Source organism: Anabas testudineus, chromosome 5 (assembly GCF_900324465.2).
Source record: "Anabas testudineus chromosome 5, fAnaTes1.2, whole genome shotgun sequence".
Classification (NCBI taxonomy): Eukaryota; Metazoa; Chordata; class Actinopteri; order Anabantiformes; family Anabantidae; genus Anabas; species Anabas testudineus.
This window is the reverse complement of record NC_046614.1, coordinates 12,076,728-12,095,758: the sequence shown is the minus strand read 5'-3', so window position 1 is coordinate 12,095,758 and position 19,031 is coordinate 12,076,728. Positions and strand designations below refer to the sequence as shown.

The 19,031-nt window shown below is 38.9% G+C and overlaps 2 protein-coding genes across 3 annotated transcripts; both read left to right on the top strand.

Annotated features, from left to right (window-relative positions):
• Positions 1–321: 321 nt before the first annotated feature.
• On the top strand, positions 322–5,245 carry c1galt1b (core 1 synthase, glycoprotein-N-acetylgalactosamine 3-beta-galactosyltransferase, 1b). 2 transcript variants are annotated; one of them, XM_026349997.1, is made up of 4 exons: positions 322–497; positions 1,340–1,606; positions 3,626–4,290; positions 4,665–5,245. In XM_026349997.1, the coding sequence occupies exons 2-4, from the start codon at positions 1,384–1,386 to the stop codon at positions 4,965–4,967; spliced, it is 1,191 nt and encodes a 396-aa protein (XP_026205782.1). In that variant the 5' UTR covers positions 322–497; positions 1,340–1,383; the 3' UTR covers positions 4,968–5,245. The 2 variants fall into 2 exon arrangements, with proteins under 2 accessions (XP_026205782.1, XP_026205781.1); XM_026349996.1 differs by lacking the exon at positions 322–497 and adding an exon at positions 754–1,184.
• A 9,059-nt stretch (positions 5,246–14,304) lies between these two features.
• apof (apolipoprotein F) lies at positions 14,305–17,833 on the top strand. Its single transcript, XM_026346786.1, has 2 exons — positions 14,305–14,462; positions 15,580–17,833. Exon 2 carries the CDS (start codon positions 15,609–15,611, stop codon positions 16,860–16,862), a length of 1,254 nt encoding a protein of 417 aa, XP_026202571.1. The 5' UTR covers positions 14,305–14,462; positions 15,580–15,608; the 3' UTR covers positions 16,863–17,833.
• Positions 17,834–19,031: the final 1,198 nt, after the last annotated feature.

Genomic DNA, 19,031 nt, shown 5'->3' with positions numbered 1-19,031 from the left:
GTCCAGTTTTGTGTTTAAGGTATTTCACTGTAGGAGTGAATCATATAAAAACCTGTTCTGACACACAGCTGAGGAGTTTCCAAAGAAACTGGTGTTCAAAGGTTCAAGAGGGGGAGGAAGAGCAGGAGCAGAAAAGCTGTAGTTTTTGTGAGTGTCTCCACTTCTCCAAGTAAATTTATCTTTTCAGCATTAAGAGATTGGGATAGCAGAGTCTCCCACCTCTACAGCTTGCTTTCTGTGTAATTGCACTGTGTGTTCAGCTGTTGCAACACCTGTGTATGTCTCTGCAGGAAGACACGTGTCTCTCCTGCAAACAGGGCACTTTACTCGTTAAACATCTGGCCGGAAATAGCTTTTTATTTGTTGTTTTTATTTTTACATTGCAATCAGATAAGTTGGATATAGTTTATACTGTGCTACACAACAGTTTACGCGTAAATGACCTCTTGAACAACAGGATTTTCCCCTGGTTGGACGTTATTCAGGTGGCCTGCTGGGTGAGAGCTCACTCGTTTTCTCCTCGACAGGAAGCGTCGCTGATTTTTGCTGCGTTCGAGGGACAATGGAGGTCGGAATTTTAAGAGTTGGACATTCTACGTTCCAGCCTCAACAAAATGCAGAACATGACCGGACAGGTCAAGCAGAGTAAAGTAACGGATGAAGATAAGATTTATATTATATATAAATTATAACATTATATATAAATATCTTATTTATAACTTGTTTTTTAATTTATACCATCAGTCTACTTCCTACTAAGGAAAGCAGCTCTAACTTTTCCGTGTGGAAAAAGTGAAATATCCGACCTCCGCTGTGTCTGTGAATGCAGCACTCGCTACGAAGTTAGCCGTCGGTCAGATAACGGATTAGCCAGTTAGCTAACAGCAGCTAACCCAACACACAGGCCAGGAGACAGCGAATAAAGACCGTCACTGAAATGATGGTCTTTTTCTCGGGAGATTATTCAGTTGACGCTTTTGTTGGCTCGGTCGCTAATTCGTCGCGATAAGTATTTTTAATCCCACTGAAGCTAGCAGAGCTAAGTTATCTTACAGGAAATATCCGACGCTACGACTCGGTTACAGCTGGTTTTGCTTTTTCTTTTCAGAGTAGAGTAGTTTCTAATTATGTTGAAGTAAGTGTTTGAACAACACAAGGCGGCTATGGTGTCTGCGATACCACTGGTGGGTAGCATAAAACCACTCCTTAAACTCATACCAGTTGTGACTGACGACTATTGTCGTTCACTTGCCAGCAGGGACGGGACGGGATGTTTACGCCTCTGTGGTCCCTGTGGTGAAACCTGTTTCCATGCTCTGCTACTTTTTCTCTTATTCAGCACCTGCCAAGTTGAACAGTAGTCAGTGATACACCTGATCCAGCATGAAGGCCCTCGGATCCAGATTTTCCTTCTCTGCGGGTTTTGCGGTGGGGATCTTGACACTGTACCTGTTTCTGCGGCAAGTTTGGTTCGAGAGGAGTGTGACACCCCAGCACGGCTCGTTTGACGAACTTCATGATCATCAGAGACAGCTTGAGGAAGAGGAAAAGATATGGAAGAAAGAGAGGTCTGCTCTGTTCAACCTGCAACACCCTCACCACACAGGTACGCCATTTGGAAGCTATGAATACACACTGTGTTTATATACATTTGGAGTTAAAAGAAAATGACTCGATACTGTTCATTGAACATAGTCTTATCCAAAGAATTTAATGTATCCACCATTTTCACTTTTTTCTATTCACCTGATTCATTTTTAGCTCCTTACTGACTCTTAAGGTTTTAAATCCAGGTTTTAAAAGTATGAGTCCATAGCAAAAGACTGCATATAGACAGAGCAACAGGTGCATCAAAGGGTAGAAGAATATATAGCGTTTTATATTTCAAATAAAAAGGGAACTTTGATTCAAACTAACACTATGTTTTCTCTCTTTTCTCATTTTAAATAAGCCATTTCCCATTGTCGAAGATTAGATTTTCAGTTTATCTGTCTTTGATACCACTGCTTTAAACACGCACATGCCTATGAAGGAAATCTGATAAGTGAAGCACAGCATGTATACACCGGCTTTACAAGAACAAGCTTCAAACGAGATCTACCACCTGTCTTTTATTTCCTTGCTGGAGCTATTTGACTTTCTTTTACACATAGAGAACAAACACTTGAGGGCTCAAGATGACGAATGATGATCTGTAGTATTTCCCCTTTACTGGTTTTGACACTACACTTTATTTAAACAGTTTTACTTATTGTATTTGTCTGTACCTGTGCACACCATACCAGTGTAGAAACAAATCTTTATTCCCCTGTTTACTGAACAATGTACAAAGTGAGTACAAGGACTTGAACTGGAGCTACTGGGAGTATTGTGTTTCTTGCCTAAACTTCATTATTAATGACTCATTGAATTTGGTAGATGTAGCTATCTCTTGGTGAAGGTTGGTAATGTTAAATAGAGAAATGCACATTAAAGAGAGTACACTAAATACTAGACAGTACCGTAAAACGATTCATGTGAATACTTGCCCTGTGGATAGCATGTGTGTTGACACACAGTGGTGTAATGTTGAAATGTACTTCCCCATATTTATTATAGGCTTTTAAATTGAATTTGAGCAATGTTTTTCGTCCTCATCAGGCTCTGGTGGTGGTTGAAGTGTTCCTGCTTGTGTCCTTCTTCAGTCTAAACTTTATATTGGTACTGGAAGTTGAAGCATGACAACTGGACCCCCTTTTGTTAAGTTGAAATGTTTCACTTCTCATCCAAGTAGCTTCTTCAGTCTAAGTATGGTTGGTTAGGGACAAATTTATCCTGAAGGTTGGTTTCACTTCACCCCTGGCCTGAATAGTCTGGTGAGGTGCAGCAGTGGAAGGCGAGGGTGTGTTAAGAAGTGGGTCGTTAGGTGTGTCCAACCTGGTGCAGGTGTGAAATGGGTCTGATTTCACTGGGGATGGATGAAAGGGCAGCACGATAAATAGAAGACAGGTTATGTCTGAAGCCTCCACCTCTGTTGATGAGGGGGTGTTAATTTGTACATGGCCTCACCCCTCTCTCAAACCACTCTCCCCTTTGTTCAATATGTGAATACCACTGTCCTCAAATGAGTGTCCTTTTTTCCTTTAAGTGAAAGTTCACAGCGGATTCAGGTCGTGAGGCTCCTGTGCTGTGCCATCCTCCTGTGTAGCAGCTTTTTAGTTTCTCCAATGGACAGCTCAAAGCATTCTTCACTGTATTTGACTGTGTACACTATATTGCTCTGCTTGTGTTTTGGAGTTTAGTCATCCAGGAGGAGCAACACATCAGAACCTATTAAGGTTTTAAATACAGGTTTCACAAGTATGAGTGTCCATAACAAAAGACTGCAGATTAACACACCCTCGCCTTACACTGTGAAACCAACCTGGAGGATACATTTTCTAAAATAAAACTATCTAGAGACTGAAGAATGTTTTTGAATGAGTAGTGAAACATTTTGGCCTAACAATAAGGAAGTTCAGTTGTTATGACTCAACTTCCCGATAACTTCACCTGGGTAACTGAGAATCTTCCCTGACAGTATTGATACTGTCTGTTAGTGAACCTCACTGTGTAAATGTGATGCTAATGTTTGTCTCTTTACTAGGTGAGGATAGCCGCATGGCTGATGCACTGTACAAAAAAGTGCGTATTCTTTGCTGGGTAATGACTGGACCCAGCAACCTGGAGACAAAGGCTCGGCATGTGAAGTCAACATGGAGTCGGCACTGTAATATTGTGGTCTTCATGAGCTCTGTGGAGGACCCCGACTTCCCCACAGTAGGATTAGGTACAAAGGAGGGTCGGGATCAGCTGTACTGGAAAACTATCCGGGCCTTCCATTATGCCTATGAGCATCACGCCCAGGAGGCTGATTGGTTTCTCAAGGCAGATGATGACACTTATGTAATTGTGGACAACCTGCGGTGGATTCTTGCAAACTACACGCCGGACGATCCTATTTACTTTGGCCGAAGATTCAAGCCGTATACCAAGCAGGGCTACATGAGCGGTGGAGCGGGCTATGTGCTAAGCAGAGAGGCTCTACGGAGATTTGTAGAAGGTTTTAAAAGCAAACAGTGCACTCACACTACTTCTGTAGAGGACCTGGCAATGGGGCAGTGCATGGAGAAAGTTGGTGTGCTGGCAGGAGACTCCAGAGACACTGCACACAGGGAGACATTTCACCCCTTTGTCCCTGAGCAGCACCTCACTGCTAAGTTCCCCAAGAGCTTCTGGTATTGGAGTTACTGCTACTACCCCATCTCAGAGGCAAGTACAACAAGCTTTGTTCTTTATCTAGTGCAACACTGGAATGACGCAACCACAGTGTTATTAATATTTAAACAGACTGTGTAAACTAGACTGTATCCTTGTCAACAAGGACTTTTTCCCCCCCATTTGATTTGTATGCTGTCAGACCGGTCAAGTCATAATGCCACAAGTGTCAGATGTGACTGGTTTAACAGACTGACGCATTATAACATTTACTAGGAATTCTTTTATGAATCTAATTTCTTGCATCAGGCTCAGAAATGTCCTCACATTTGTGCCCCTCCCTCACCCTTTGTTTTGTGCACGTAGAAAATGTGGGGTTTTTGTCTCTTTGATGTTGCATAACCGCGTATTCCGTTTTTTTTCCACAGGGTCCAAATTGCTGCTCAGATGTGTCGGTGTCGTTTCACTATGTCGATGCCCAACACATGTATTTGCTGGAGTACTATGCCTATCACTTGCGTGCCTTTGGTTATAAATACCGTTACCAGCCTCCGACCCCACCAGGCTTCAATGTAGAGCAATTGGACTCTACAGAGGAGCAAAAAGAGCCGTCATCTCAGGTGAAAGGGCGAAAAGAGGGGAGTGACATGTCCAGGACTGATGAGAGACAGGATGCAGATCCCCCTCCTGCAGCTGGTGAACACCCTCCTGCTCCTCCAGCAAACAAATAGCAATAGGACTGTGTGCATGAATGGAACTGTGATTATGGAGGTGGGAAATGTGTGTTTTGAATATTTGCTTTTTTATTCTGATCATCTTGGCATCATACGTCTACAAGAGTAGGATCTTTCCACTTTGATATGAAGATGACCTTGCCTGATGATTCTTAAACTGAAGGAGTGCTGTTAATGTAATCTTTTATTTCCCTGTATACTCAACATTGTACGAAGTAAGTACAAGGACTTTTATGTGTGTATTCTGACCTGAAATTAAAATGAACTGGAGCTACTGGGAGTATTTTGTTTTTTGCCTAAACTCCCATTATTAATGACTCATTGAATTTGGTAGCTACACCACTAATGGTGTAATTTTATGTACTTGCCCATATTTATTATAGGCTTTTGAATTTAATTTTAAATCATCCACTTGAGAAAGATGAAATAAATTATGTGGCCATTATGTTGGTTACTGCAATATGATTATGGCCACATAATCTATTTCATCTTTTGAGCAATGTCTTTCCTCTTCATCAGGCTCTGGTGGTGGTTGAAGTGTTCCTGCTTGTGTCCTTCTTCAGTCTAAACTTAATATTGGTACTGGAAGTTGAGTTGTGGCAACTGGACCTCCTTTTGTTAAGTTGAAATGTTTCACTACTCATCCAAGTAGCTTCTTCAGTCTGAAAATAGTTGATTGGAGACAAATTTAATGTAATAGTCACACCTCTGCCAACCCCTCCTACCCCCTAAAGTGGGTCGTTAGGTGTGTCCAGCTTGGTGCACGTGTGAATTGGGCCTGATTTTTCTGGGGATGGATGAAAGCGCAGCATGATAAATAGAAGACAGGTTGTGACTGAGGCCTCCACCTCTATTGAGTGAGGGGGTGTTGATTTGCACTTGCAAAGCTTTCCTCACCCCTCTCCCAACCCACTTGTCCAATATGTGAACATCAGTGTCCTCAAATGAGTGTCGTTTGTACACAGCTGATTCAGGTCCTGAGGTGTTGCTCTTCCTGTTCTGTGGCAACCTCTGGTGTAATGGTTGTTTTTCCAGTGTACAGTTCAGAGCATTCTTCCCTCCATTGGACTGTGTACACTGTATTGCTGTTAGTTATGAGTGCTGTTAATGTAATCTGTGACTGCAAGGCTGGTTTTTAATGGTTAATATTTTTTACCCTGGTTCAGAATATTAGTTGGCTTCTTTAAGTGTCCTCTTGAAAGGTTCAGAACAGCTTCCCCTAGGCTGTATGTATAAAACCAACTAAAGTACACGTTTAATTTGGACCAATAAGCGTTTTTGCTAGATAAATTTAATGTAATAGTGATGATAGCTGGCTCCAGCACTCCAGTACTGTGACCCTTGAGTAGACAAGCGGTTAAGAAAATGGATGGATGGATGTTTTATCCTGTTAACCTCTGCAATCCCAACCACACCTTGGTTTCTCACTCTCTTCTTATTGACTTGCTGGACTTGTTAGACTTGTGTAAACCCACCCCCCTGTGCACCCACTAGCTTGTGCCTTGTAAATTGAGATTGTATGAGCCATCAGCTGCACTCACTATTTTGCACTGTGACAATACCATAATGGGACTGATGATTTCAGATATACTTTTGAATCCTTCCAATGTAAAGAGTATTGCGTTTGAGTGAGTCAGTGATAGACAGGTTCAGCCTTTTCTCTTTTCTTACGATTTTAGTTTTTAAATTGTGGACAGACCACTGATTTTATTGTTTAAGTATTCATAACATACTATAATTACCAAATAAAATAAATTGCTTAATCAGTCAGGCATAATTCAGTTCAAACCAAACACATCTGTCATTTTGTAATGAAAAGTGGAGGCACATTTGATTGTTGTAATTGTTTGTTTTTCTTTTTAACCACTTAAATAGTATTCTAAGTCAAAAGGTACAGGAACTAATCTCTATCAAAATGCCTTTTTGTAAGTGTTCCCACTCTGTTTCCTTTCAATTTCAGTTTTTTTTATAGATTAGTCTAAACCAAATCAGCATTTTTACATAATGGTTTCTTATGAAATAAATGCACTTTCAAGTAAATTAACAGCTCAAATATTTGCTACAGTAGTATCAAAGAACTTGACTATTACGTCATGATACCACAAGCGGGGGGCTCGACTTTGTGCCGTCTCGAACACCTCATCAAGCACTGCCACATCTGGTTACCGGTGGCAGTGATACAACACATCCAGTCCTTGACAATCTTCAACAACACTCAAATTATATTAAAGAGATGGTGTACAGTCTTGTATTTATATATGACAAGTGTTTTTGTTGGTATTAATGTCTTAATTGCATCAAGAAATTTCAGTGTATAAATGAGCATGTGTGAGCGTGGGAGCACGTGATGAGTGTGCAAGATTGTTTTCATTGAATGGTACTTCAATCACTATAAATAAATGAGTATTTTATTGTAAATCTTGTTTTACATTTGTTTGTGCCATTAATGCTACACAAAATGTTGTGACAGTGCAAAAAACATTGAATGAGGTTTAATCGAAGACTTTTTTTTTTGACAATTTAATTTTAAGAGTCGAGTTGAATGTTATTACCTCAGTTGCTGTGACTGATGAATGAGCCTGTTCTTTTCTGAACATGCTCCTGTGGATAGAGACAATCTGTTCTTCTGGACCTGCACTCTGTCAATACCTTATTAATTACAGTATATTGGGACACTTGAATGGCGCCCAACCAGCATATTTAATTCTGTAGTAATCAGCTCTCATTACTGAGCAGTGTCACATTCTCCCAGTTATCGTGAAGAAATCAAACCTCAATGTTAAGTTCTGAATCGGTGTCTAGTAGTTATTGGAAAATAAGATGTGCCAGAGTCAAAGACTTATTGTTTTCATGTGTGAATAGATATTTCATCAATGTGTGACGTCTTCTGCTGCTATACATAGTATATTTAGTTCTTTGCAGATGGATTAACAGATTTTTTTAACAATAATTTTTTACCTTTCATAACTCAAACACAAAAAATAACGAATCCCCAAATTAGATTAAATAATGTACTTCTTTTTTACAACACCTTTCAGTTACTTGCTTGTTCTATGGTATTTCTAAAGAGCCTGAGTGCCATGCGCTTCTTATATTGCAACCCTTTATGGGCCCTCACTGCTTTGCATCTTGTGTTTACAGTATATGATGTGCAGTACTTAAATGAGCCTAACTGATTGATTAGCCAGTATTAGCACAGATTGTTACTGAATTAGGTTACAAAATTTGTAATGCATTACTTTTTATTTCTTGTGAAAAAAACAACAACAAATGTATATTTTTGCAAAGCCACAGAAATGAAACAGTATGAGAACTTTTGAACTTATGAGATTATAACTTTTTCCAGTTGTGGGACTTTTTCTTGCACTGTTGGTAAAGTCACTGTGTTCTCCGCCCCAACAGATCAGCAAAGATGAGATCCACACGACCTGCATAAGACAACACCGTGAAGCTATTTCAGTTTATAGACAAACACTGGATACTGGTTTCTCAGCACTTTAAACATCTGGTTCTTACTTTGTCTTGTCATGGGGATGTTTCTGTGGCCTGCAGAACGAGTGATAGGTTAAAGAACAAGAAGACACTCTCCTCTCTTGATCATATAGGTGTTCACTGCAAAAAGAACTCACTGTTTGGTTGAACAGCACTTCTCCTTCCCATTAGACTGACAAAGCTGTTGTAATCGACGTCACCAAACCTCTTCAACTCTGCAGCTTCACCAACACAGCACTGTGGCTTAACCTGAATGTCAAAGCACATCATTGGTGATACATTTCAGATTCATTTGTAAAAATGTGAATATCATATGTACGAAGATCAATCACATTACCACTGTCAGTGATTTGTAAATGTCTTCTTTACACCAAGACCTCACAGGAAATAAGATGAGGATGGCCAAAGCAACCAGTGAAGCAAGGCTGCCGATGTTTGGAGTTTTCTCCATCACGCTGAAACTGAAATCAGTGCATAAAAATTTAAAGCAGAAAAAACTGCACAGTACATCAGAGACGATTTGCCCGCAGCGCTGTTCTCACATTGTGTGTGGGTCTGATTTCAGAAAGACAGACTCTCTTTGTGTGTATTTTATCATGTGTTACTGTGGCAAATGGGTCATTTAAAGAATATTTAATTAGCTGTCCTTTCCAGAAGACGAGGATTCTGTAAGTTAAAGCTGCGTTGTAAGTCCAGTCTAGTGTTGTAGTTTGGGGATTTATAGGAGCCGGTGTCCGGATTCAAGATGATCCCTCTGCAGTAGATAGAGTGGCCTTATGAAGACACAGGTTTGCTGTGGTGTCTTCTAGCTGACAGGGAAAACCAACTCACTTTTTTAATAGGATTTATAGTAATGACTGTGTAAACTGTCTGCAGTAATGGAATCCAATTGGTGACTGTGGTCGAGTGTTTAGATAGCTTTATTTTTCTCTAAATCTCAATACAAACTCTAAATCATATCTGAAAATGCTCTGCACATGGATAAGTAGTTTGCAACCTGTTATGATCTACACAGTGAATGAAGACTAAATGTGTATGGGCAATGTGTCCAAAAAATGCGAGTGCCAAATACATTAGATGGATTTAGTAAGATATAAATGAAGAAGCTCTTTGAAAGATTTTTTTTTCTGCAAATCAACTACTGCTTCACTAAATTGTCTTGTTCCCAAATAGGCCTAATTAGTAACAATTTGTATTTATCATTTCTTATACCAATTCATTTATTTGCCAAAAGAGGAATTTAAAATCTGGAAAAAGTGAACATATCATTTAAAGCATCATTAAGCAATAAAATGACAATAAAATGAATCACAACAACCTGCTTCTGACATAATAACAAACAGTATATCAAGAGGAAGAAGAACAGATTTTTAGGCTTTGTGAACACTAATTGCAACAACAATGCAAACATCATGACAAAAATGATCCTGGATGTTGCTGTAGTGTCTCTGTTTCTTTTATGAGTGAACAGAATAACACAATCATCAGAATAATCTATTGTAGATGAATGAAGTCAAAGTCTTACCTGTTTAAAGCGATTGGAAATTTGATCTGTTCGACTGGTTACTCTGTATGTGTGTGTCCACTCAGTAGCCTTTCCATCTCAATTATTATATATAGTTTAGAGCTTGTGTGTAATCCATTTAGAGCTCCACCCATCACCCAAACCTCCACCCCACCCCTATCTTACAGTAAGAGACATTTCCCCACATTACTCCTATTAGAGCTCCATCATTTCACTGGAAGTTATTGAATTGTAAATTAGATTTTAATGACTCTGTACCAGCTCAAAACCAGAAATCACCTCCATCACACTAAACTAAGAGGTGACTCTTCATTTGATACGTTTAGCAGGAACACTGCAGATACATTTGTTAAAGAAAACATGCAAAACTTGGCCTCCAGCTGATGGTATAGTTTGCTCCCTGAGGCTGTGTTCAGGATCCAGAGAAACTGGGATCCTGAACACAGCAAAAAGCCAACTCTGTTGTAGTATAAAATATTTTTATTTGTCTGTGTATCTCTTTTAGGTTGTTCAGTTGTCACGCTTGTCATGTTTTGGTTCTGGGTATATTTTGGGCATTTCATGTGCTATTTTAAATTTGTTTTTCATCTCTTTGGGATCATTTTATATCTTTTTCTGGTCATTTTGCATCTTGTAAATGAGATCTATAACTTTCAAACATGAAATATATTATCATGCGTCATACAAAGTCTCGACCCCCACATCTCTTGGCATGAAGATACAGGTGTTCACATAATAAGTGTTATTGTATATCTGCTACACTGTATAATGATAAGAGGGTCGAAACCCGTTCAGTGTTCATGTTTTTGTTGTTGTGTGAGTAATTATGTCAGAGATGTTTCTACCTTCATTCTTTTAACATGTGGGAGCCAAATAACTCCCACACTGTGAAACAATGATCTGTGTCTACTGTCTTCCTCCGCCCTTTCTTCCAGACCAAATCTGTGTGGACTCACCCAGCTGGAATTGCTAATATTAATTGTATTTAGCATAATAAGAAATAATCACAATTAATAATATTGATCAAATTTGAGTAACAAATTATGTCATTGTGAGTAAATATACTATATATTCACGTTGTCTTGGAATCACATTCTTTTCTGTTTGTGGCTCTTTAAGTGAAACTCTCTGCGTTCTTAAAGTTTTAAGCGTTTCATCTGTTGTTTCTCATTCAAGTGTGAAGCTGTGTTGCATTTCTCATAGCAGCACCTCTCAAGCTCACTCGTTAACATGTTATGTCTTGTCTTTCGTAAAAGCTCGGTGTCATTTTTACATTACAATCACTTTGACATTACTCAGCTAATGTTACTCTTATGACAAAAAGCTTTATATAAAGAAACATCGCTAAAGCTAAATCGCTACTGGACAAACTCGTAAAACTGGTGGCCATTAGTGAAACTGGATTTCTTTTTTTGTCTTGTGGGTTTCATTTTTAACTTCGTCATAATTATATAATGCAGTTTCATTATTGTTTCAATATTAAATGGAACAGCAAATTTGATTTCATTTCAAATGACAGTAACTTCCTCAAACTCAAGGTCCATTTTCTAGAGCTTTCGTCTGCATTTCAAGGTCTCACGACTACAGAGAGCCAGTGATCTATTAACTTGAACTAAACTAAGACTCTGACCACCAGTCTTAGCTGCAAGGGTAAATCAGGACTTCAGATACTTGTCAGATGTGAAACTGCAGATATTTCTGGATTTAAAATCTTACACTGCAAACATAATGTGTTATTTATATAATTTGGTTTACAACAGATTCAGGCATGATAATTGCACTGGGATGATCAGTGTAATTATGATGAATCTCAATAGTGATTCGCATCAAATTGCTTAATGCTTTGAAGACAAAGACACAAATGGTTAATCAAGCCACAGCTGTGTGCAGAGCAGTCAATTTGGATCAACATGCTCTGATAGGTTTTGACACTAGGGGCTTATTTCTGTCTGTTAACTGGTGCCAATTCTACTCAATTCCCTGCAGAAATTACTACGTAAGCAGCGCTCCAATTAACAATAATACTTTCACGAATCACACCCCATCTACTTGTCTGATCTTTCACACTTTTGGTGAAACCTCAGTGGACTGCTTCATCACATCTTGGCTCACTCAATGAAACAGGAGCAGGCTTGAACAATATTTGCCATTTAACTTGTAGGCAGTACTGGGTATGTATCACAGCCTGTTTAAGGGTACATATCTGGCAGATATGGGGCCACATTATTATGGCTTTCTTTTGAGGTCATGTATATGACCTCTTGATAAGTGTAAGTCTGATAACACAGTTTTTCTTTTCTTTCTTAAACACCTCTGTCCACTCTGACAGAACATTTATCAAAAAGCTAAATTTTCTTTTGTCTCCACCAAATCCTAAATGAAATGTTTGATTGTTTAGCTGTTAAATGCTTGACTATGCTCACTAGTTAGTCATCACAGTCCCATGACAAGCTTCATGAAATCGGGGTCCTCTTGGTCTCCATCATCACCTTCTTAGCACAGTAAAAGTCTTCTCTTGCAAATGTCTTCATACTTTCCAGTGGTTTCCAACATTTTAACACATATCTCACCTAAAGACCCCAAACTTTACTGGACTAGTGTCAAACGAAAGAAAGAATGCCTTTTCATGGCTGACAGAAAGTACTTGCGTAATTATAAACCTCTTTTGCACTATTTTGTTTCCCTGTGCAAAATTCTTCAATTAACAACAATCAAGTGTCTTAGAAAACTTTTTTTTTAACAGTATTTCAACAGACAAAGTCACAACAGTGCAGGTGCTGAGCGCAGCAGGGTTTGTTATCTCTAATAAAATCACCTTGGAGAGAAGAAGAAAAGAATCCAATTCATGCTGTCACATATGTGCTTCCATTTTATTCTATATAACTAATAAAAGTTTAAACAAATGGCACAAGCTCAAAGCTGTGTGTGTTACTTTGGTGTCCACTGTGTAATCACATGAGTTAAAGAATGTATTAGTTTGTTGCATGTTTTTAACCCTTACTCGTGCAGGAAATCATATTCAGTAACTTCTGTGTCACCAAATGCGGCCGCCAGGAAGGTCTTCTGTTTAAATAGTGAGGTTAGACTATGATGTTTGAAACTGATAACTTTGGGCAAAATGTAAAAAATGTTTTGAAACTGTTCTAGGAAGTTGTTAAGGCCAATAATGAGCTATTCTGCAAGTGTTTCAGGGTTTAGTGTTGTGAAGTGACTCGTTTAAATTTGAAAGTCACAAAAGTAAAAACGTCTTGTATTATCTTCCAATAATATAGACTTGACATTTAGAATTTCCAACTATTTCAATGAGTGCCTTTATAAAGGTTCAATATTTTGTTAGTTTTAGAAATGATCAGTTTCAGCCAGTGTGTTGTGCTGTCAAAGTAAACAAAAGTGTTAAAGCAAATAAAAAAAATGTATCTCTGCCTGGGAAGAATGTGAACATTTCTTTTTTTATTTTATGTTTAGCACTTTTAATAGTTGTGTTACTGAAAGGAACCATACCATTTATTGCTTGCTTACATGATGATCCCCTCATGTTTATAAAACTTGTAAAAAGTAAAGTTTAACACAGGTTTCTGTGCTGAACAATTTTTTTTTCTAGTTTAGAGCCCAAGAGTGTTCTCACAGAGTAAAACAGTGTGTGTGTGTGTGAGTGAGTGTGTGTTCGTGTAAAAGAGAAGAAGATGAAAGAAAAAGGAAAGGAGATGGGAGGAGAACAAGTCATTAAATCTGAATAGATGAGAGTGTCTTTTGTTCCAACTGTGAAAATACTGGGCCATAAAGATGAATGTACTGTACACTGTTTGAGAATCGGTATGGAAAACATTTCTTATTGTCTTTGGTTTTCGTTGTTCCAACTTTAAAATAAGTAGTAGTAAGTAGTAACTGATGAAGCACTAATAGAGCAGCAAAAATACACAATTTATACCGTAGAGTTATGTGTGTATGTTAATTTATTTGTGAACAAGTGATGTCTTTACCTCAGATGACACCCTGTTTTCCTTCACTTCACTGCTCGGCTGTACAAGAAAAAATGTTGCTCATGGCACGAGGGGACATTTCTTTCAAGAATTTGGGTCAAAAACAAAACCTAGCGGCTGCGAGAGAGGGAGCAAAGAAACGGGGGGTTGGGCCGGTGGGCCGGTGGGTGAGAGGATAGCAGGGCAGACAAACAACGCTGCTTCAGCACACATGGACTTTCCCCACGTGAATCAATATTCAAGCCCTGATCTCCCTGTTGAGCAATGAGGCCAAAGAGAAGAGGGTCTGAAAGACAGATGAGACAGAGGGAGGGCTGTGGGATGTCATGTGTAAAAAAGGAGATTCTCATTGGCAGCAAAGAGAAAGAAGATCGACATGCATGTTTTAAAAAACTGGGTAAAAAGGGAAAACACAAAGCATCCCACATCTCAAAGCCATCCTGGTCACGCTGCTCTACTCTGGACTGCAGGACTCCAGATCTGATTATTATTAAGGTAGGCGGACGATACATTGCTGGTATGGAATTAAAAGAAGCAGGGAAATTAAGAAAAATGAAGTTGTAGTTGGGAGAACAATTTTATTTTGGCTTTTGTCACTGTGTAAGTGTGAAGGGCTTCATATTGTCAACATTGCTCTTTGCATTACAAAAAGTGTTGATTCCCTTTTTGATTGGTTTTAGTTGTGTGTGTCTATGTAATAACTATATTTACATTGAACATTTTCAAATGTTTTATAATACTTAATTATACTATATAAACAGTGCTTAATTTGTAAATCAGAACGTGCCAGAATCAGAGTGTAATGGGGATGAGGTCGGCAAAAGTCACACGCCACCTTTCAAAGTCAGATCATCTGTGTGATGTAAATATTATGACAAGAATCCAGAATTATTTTAGGCTCGATTTCTCTGTTCAGTGTGACGCCTGGGAAATGTCCTCAATTCCCCTTTGGCTGATTTCAGAGTGGCACCCGGGTCACCCTGACCTTGCCTCAAATGCCCTGATTTGCCTACAAATTGCCTTGTGTGCTGAACTGGTTGTTCTTCCTCTGTTTTAAAGCTCAAGGGACAGTTTGAATGGTTCTTGCAATGCAAACAAACATGATGCACAGGTTCTGTGCTGGGTTGTTATTTAACACTGCTCTGTAGTTCTAAAACTGAGTGTGTGTGTATATAATATACACACACACTCAGTATAATATATATATATATATATATATATATATATATATATATATATATATATATATATATATATATATATATATATATATATATATATATATATATGTATATATATATATATATTCATGGAACAGTCCCAAACTAAAGGACATCCAACACTAACTAATACGTTGTTTGATATATTTGCTTGGTCTCTGTAGAAAGAATAGCAACCACAGAACTGTCTAGATAAACACAGTCACATAATCTCTATATAATAGTAAGACAAACATGGTAAACTGTAGGATTAACTTAGTTTACAAAGACTGCACATTAAGCAAATGAAAGCTCATGTCTTTGAAGAAAATGTTTATTCAGAGTACGTATAATGAGGACTGGTTTTGTGATTCTTTTTTGCTTGTTTTTCTTTATACTCTGGTTTTGTGTAGTGGCTTTGGACGGCTTCTAAAAGAGTGGAATGATGTCCTCCAAGTTGAAGTGGCTTATTGTGATCCAACTCCTGCTGAATGAACAGGCTCTGTGCAGGGTCCCACCTCCTCTGATGCCAATGAGTACTCCTCTTCCAGGATCTGACTTCCACGAGCTCAGTCTCCCTTCTGCTGAAAGGTCTGGTCCTGTATCAGTGGTTGTGCAAACAGAGAAGAGAATCCGGTCTGCCAAAAATATGATATCAGCCCTCAGGGCAAAGCTTCAGGGACAGATTGAAGATCATCTCCACCTGCAGGGGAACATCAGCTGTCAGGAACTGCTGTCTGCCAGCAAAGTGGAGGACCCATTGCCTTTAATGTTTCCCCAGGAGCTGCTCGGGCTCTCTTTAGTACCTGTGTTGGTTTTGGCAGACTGCCCAAAGGAGGCACAGATCTTGATGCTGAAACTATACGACCTGCTGGGAGTGGCTGATACGGAGGAGCTCCTGCTAGAGGTGGAAAGTCTGATACAGAGGAGGATGATCAAATCGGCTCCTACACCAGCTGCATTGCCTTTAGAGAGGGTTGAAGGGCGCCACATAGAGGCTGTGATGTTTAACATCCAGCAGCTGGTGACAGTAGGAGAAGGCACTTCTCAACTGGAAGGACATTGTGGAGGTTGGACCAGGGTGAATGGAACCTTTTTGGTAGGAACACCTGTAGAAGGATCCGTAGGTGGACTGGAGGAGGCTGTGAGCAGCTGTGAGAGACTGGGAGCCCTGTGCGCCGGTGTGACCAGCAGTGGACTGCTCGAAACACAGGTGTACCAGGCAGTGTTGAAGAAAGGCAGTCGTGTTCTGCCTTCTGAATCCTCGGGGTCTGAATGCTGGATCCGTCAGTGCGGCGAGGAGGATGTTTCAATCCCTGCTGCATCAGGTCGGCGGATGAAGCGCAGCCCCCAGAGGAGCTGCATCAACAAAAGCGAGGAGCGCGTGTACAATGTGGTGGAGTGGATCCCTGCAGTCAGCACCCTCTATAATCTCGGCACAGCTGTGTATTATGCGTCAGTCAACTGCTCAGAGACAGCCAAGGAGAGAGCGATCCTCAGTGCTGTTGACCTGGGCACAGATGCTCTCATGGTCGCCACAGGAGGGACTGCTGGGGTGGCAGGTTACGCACTGGGGGCAGGTGTGAAGACTGGTGTGAAGGCTGGGGTGAGGTATCTGCTAAACTCCATGAAGCATGAAGATGATGTGCTGGTCAACCAGTTCAGCTGGGAGGAGGGCGTCATCACCGTCCAGTAGACTGACGAATCAGTTTATCAGCTGAGGCAACAAATATTATTTTAATTAGTTTCAACATTTTTTTTAAAAAATAATGGTTTATTAACTGACATGACTAAAGTGAAATATTGGTTTATCATACATTATATAATATAGATAAGCGGAAAAGCAAGACTCCACAGAAAAGTAAAAAAAAAATAAGTTTTTTTGGTTTGTGTGTTTGCACAAAAACATCATTTTACACAATGATTATTCTTTACTGGAATTGATTTTCAATTAGACTGTGAATTCTTTTTTTTTTTTTTTACATATACAGTATATAAAATACAGTTAGGGAAAAAGTTGATTACATTAATAATGAATAATTACAGTTTATCATGCAAAGCAGAAACAATTAAAGAGGTGTCTCAGGAAATAAAGTCCATAAACCTTCCTGTTTTCCATCCAGTATTTTTTCCTCTATGCATTACCTTCATCACGCTTGTTTTTTATTCTCCCATTAAAACCTTTTGCCAGGTTACAGTTACATACCCACCTCTGGTGTTTGCAGGGACAATAAACTGAGAATTAAATGTTGTTGTTTTCAATGTTTTTCTTTTGTGTTAATAAATTGGATGTAATGTAATAAATCTACGTGTATAAAGTGGCTGTCAGTGTGGTAGTTTAGTAGATAATCAGGTTGTTGTAGAGTAAGTCTGTTTTGTATTAAATCACACAATACAGAATATATTATTTTGCATGTGCATGTTCACACTGTTCTATTTTCTGTATACTCTAGGCTAAGATCTAGTGTGGAATCATTTCAGGTGCCCTGTATAGGTTGTAAAGGTTATTCAAGATCCCAGGTAGTCAAGCTGGTTGAAAAATACCCAATGTACTGTAAGAAAGAAAAAAAATAGCTCTCTACAGACATGACAATGAATGAAACGTTAAAAAAAAGGACAATCTCTGTCTGTTAAGTCTCCTATGTTGAATAAACAATGCTGCAAATATTCATTTCTACATTGCAAAGATTTTTTTACTGGAAAAGGGATGTGGATCAAGTAAAAGTTTATGATCCAAAGTTAGGGGGAAATATCCTAATTGTTAAACCTCTTGCTCAGGTTTTCACATCTATCTAGATAATGTTTATTTCTGATATCAAGTGATCTGGATAAGTGTTTTCTTTGTATGTATATTAGTACAAGGTAGTCACAGGCAGCTGGTTGAAGTAAAACTCTGTGACTGGCACATTTGTTCAAACACTGATAGCCTTTCAGCTCCAGCAGTGGTGAAGCTTAGTAGTATAAATGTTACATAGATATTTAATTATGTTGTGCACGACCAAGAAAATCTCTCTAAACCTGTGCTGCATAAATATGTCTCCATCTTATTTGATTATTTATACTTTTTCAAGGCTGGTTAGCTCAGTTAGTTAGAGCTTGGTGCTAATAATGCCAAGGTTGCGGGTTTGATCCCTGTGTGGGCCAAGGTCTGTTTTTATGAGGCAGCAGTAGCTCAGGTGGTAGAGCAGTCATCTATGAACCCCAGGGTGGGTGATTCGATTCCTCGTTTCTCCTGGCTACTGGCTGAGGTGTCCTTGGACAAGACACTGAAACCCTGTAGTAGCACCGACATGTACAGTCTGGTAGCTGTCCATCCACAATTTCCCCAAAGGGATCAATAAAGTATTCATTATAATTATTATTATTTACAGTGCAAGATTTAAGACCTTACAAAATATAATTGTATACAGAATTATATACTCACTTTAACGGAAGAAACGTCCAGCAGAACCAGGCTCAGGGTAAATAAGCTTTATTAAGCTTTATCACAAAAAGCGCTATTCTATATTTCTCCATTATATTTCCATTAGTTTTTACTCAACTATAGTATCTGAAGGTTCAGACTATCCACTTAATGTATTAATAAATTAAACATACTTGTGGTGCACTGCAAAAGAATAAACTTGATAAAATATATCATTTATTATTCAGAGAGCCAGAGTGGGGGAAGAATTAAGATCTAATTACTCTGCCACAAGTGAACGTTCTTCACAGTTTCACTTAAGCAAAGTGATTGGTTTTAAAATTAAATTAAAGTAGCAAAAGTAAAAATACTCTTTGCAGAGAATACTATTTATATCATTGAACTTTATTCATAATGAAACTTTGGATTGCATATTGGATTGCATATATTGAATTTGTGTTT

Bases quoted from the DNA above. Each gene is read 5' to 3' on its own strand.
- apof (XM_026346786.1), top strand. From the start codon at position 15,609: ATGATGTCCTCCAAGTTGAAGTGGCTTATTGTGATCCAACTCCTGCTG.
- c1galt1b (XM_026349997.1), top strand. From the start codon at position 1,384: ATGAAGGCCCTCGGATCCAGATTTTCCTTCTCTGCGGGTTTTGCGGTG. The intron at 1,607-3,625 runs GTACGCCATTTG...TCTCTTTACTAG, and splicing joins GCAACACCCTCACCACACAG to GTGAGGATAGCCGCATGGCT. The intron at 4,291-4,664 runs GCAAGTACAACA...TTTTTTCCACAG, and splicing joins GCTACTACCCCATCTCAGAG to GGTCCAAATTGCTGCTCAGA.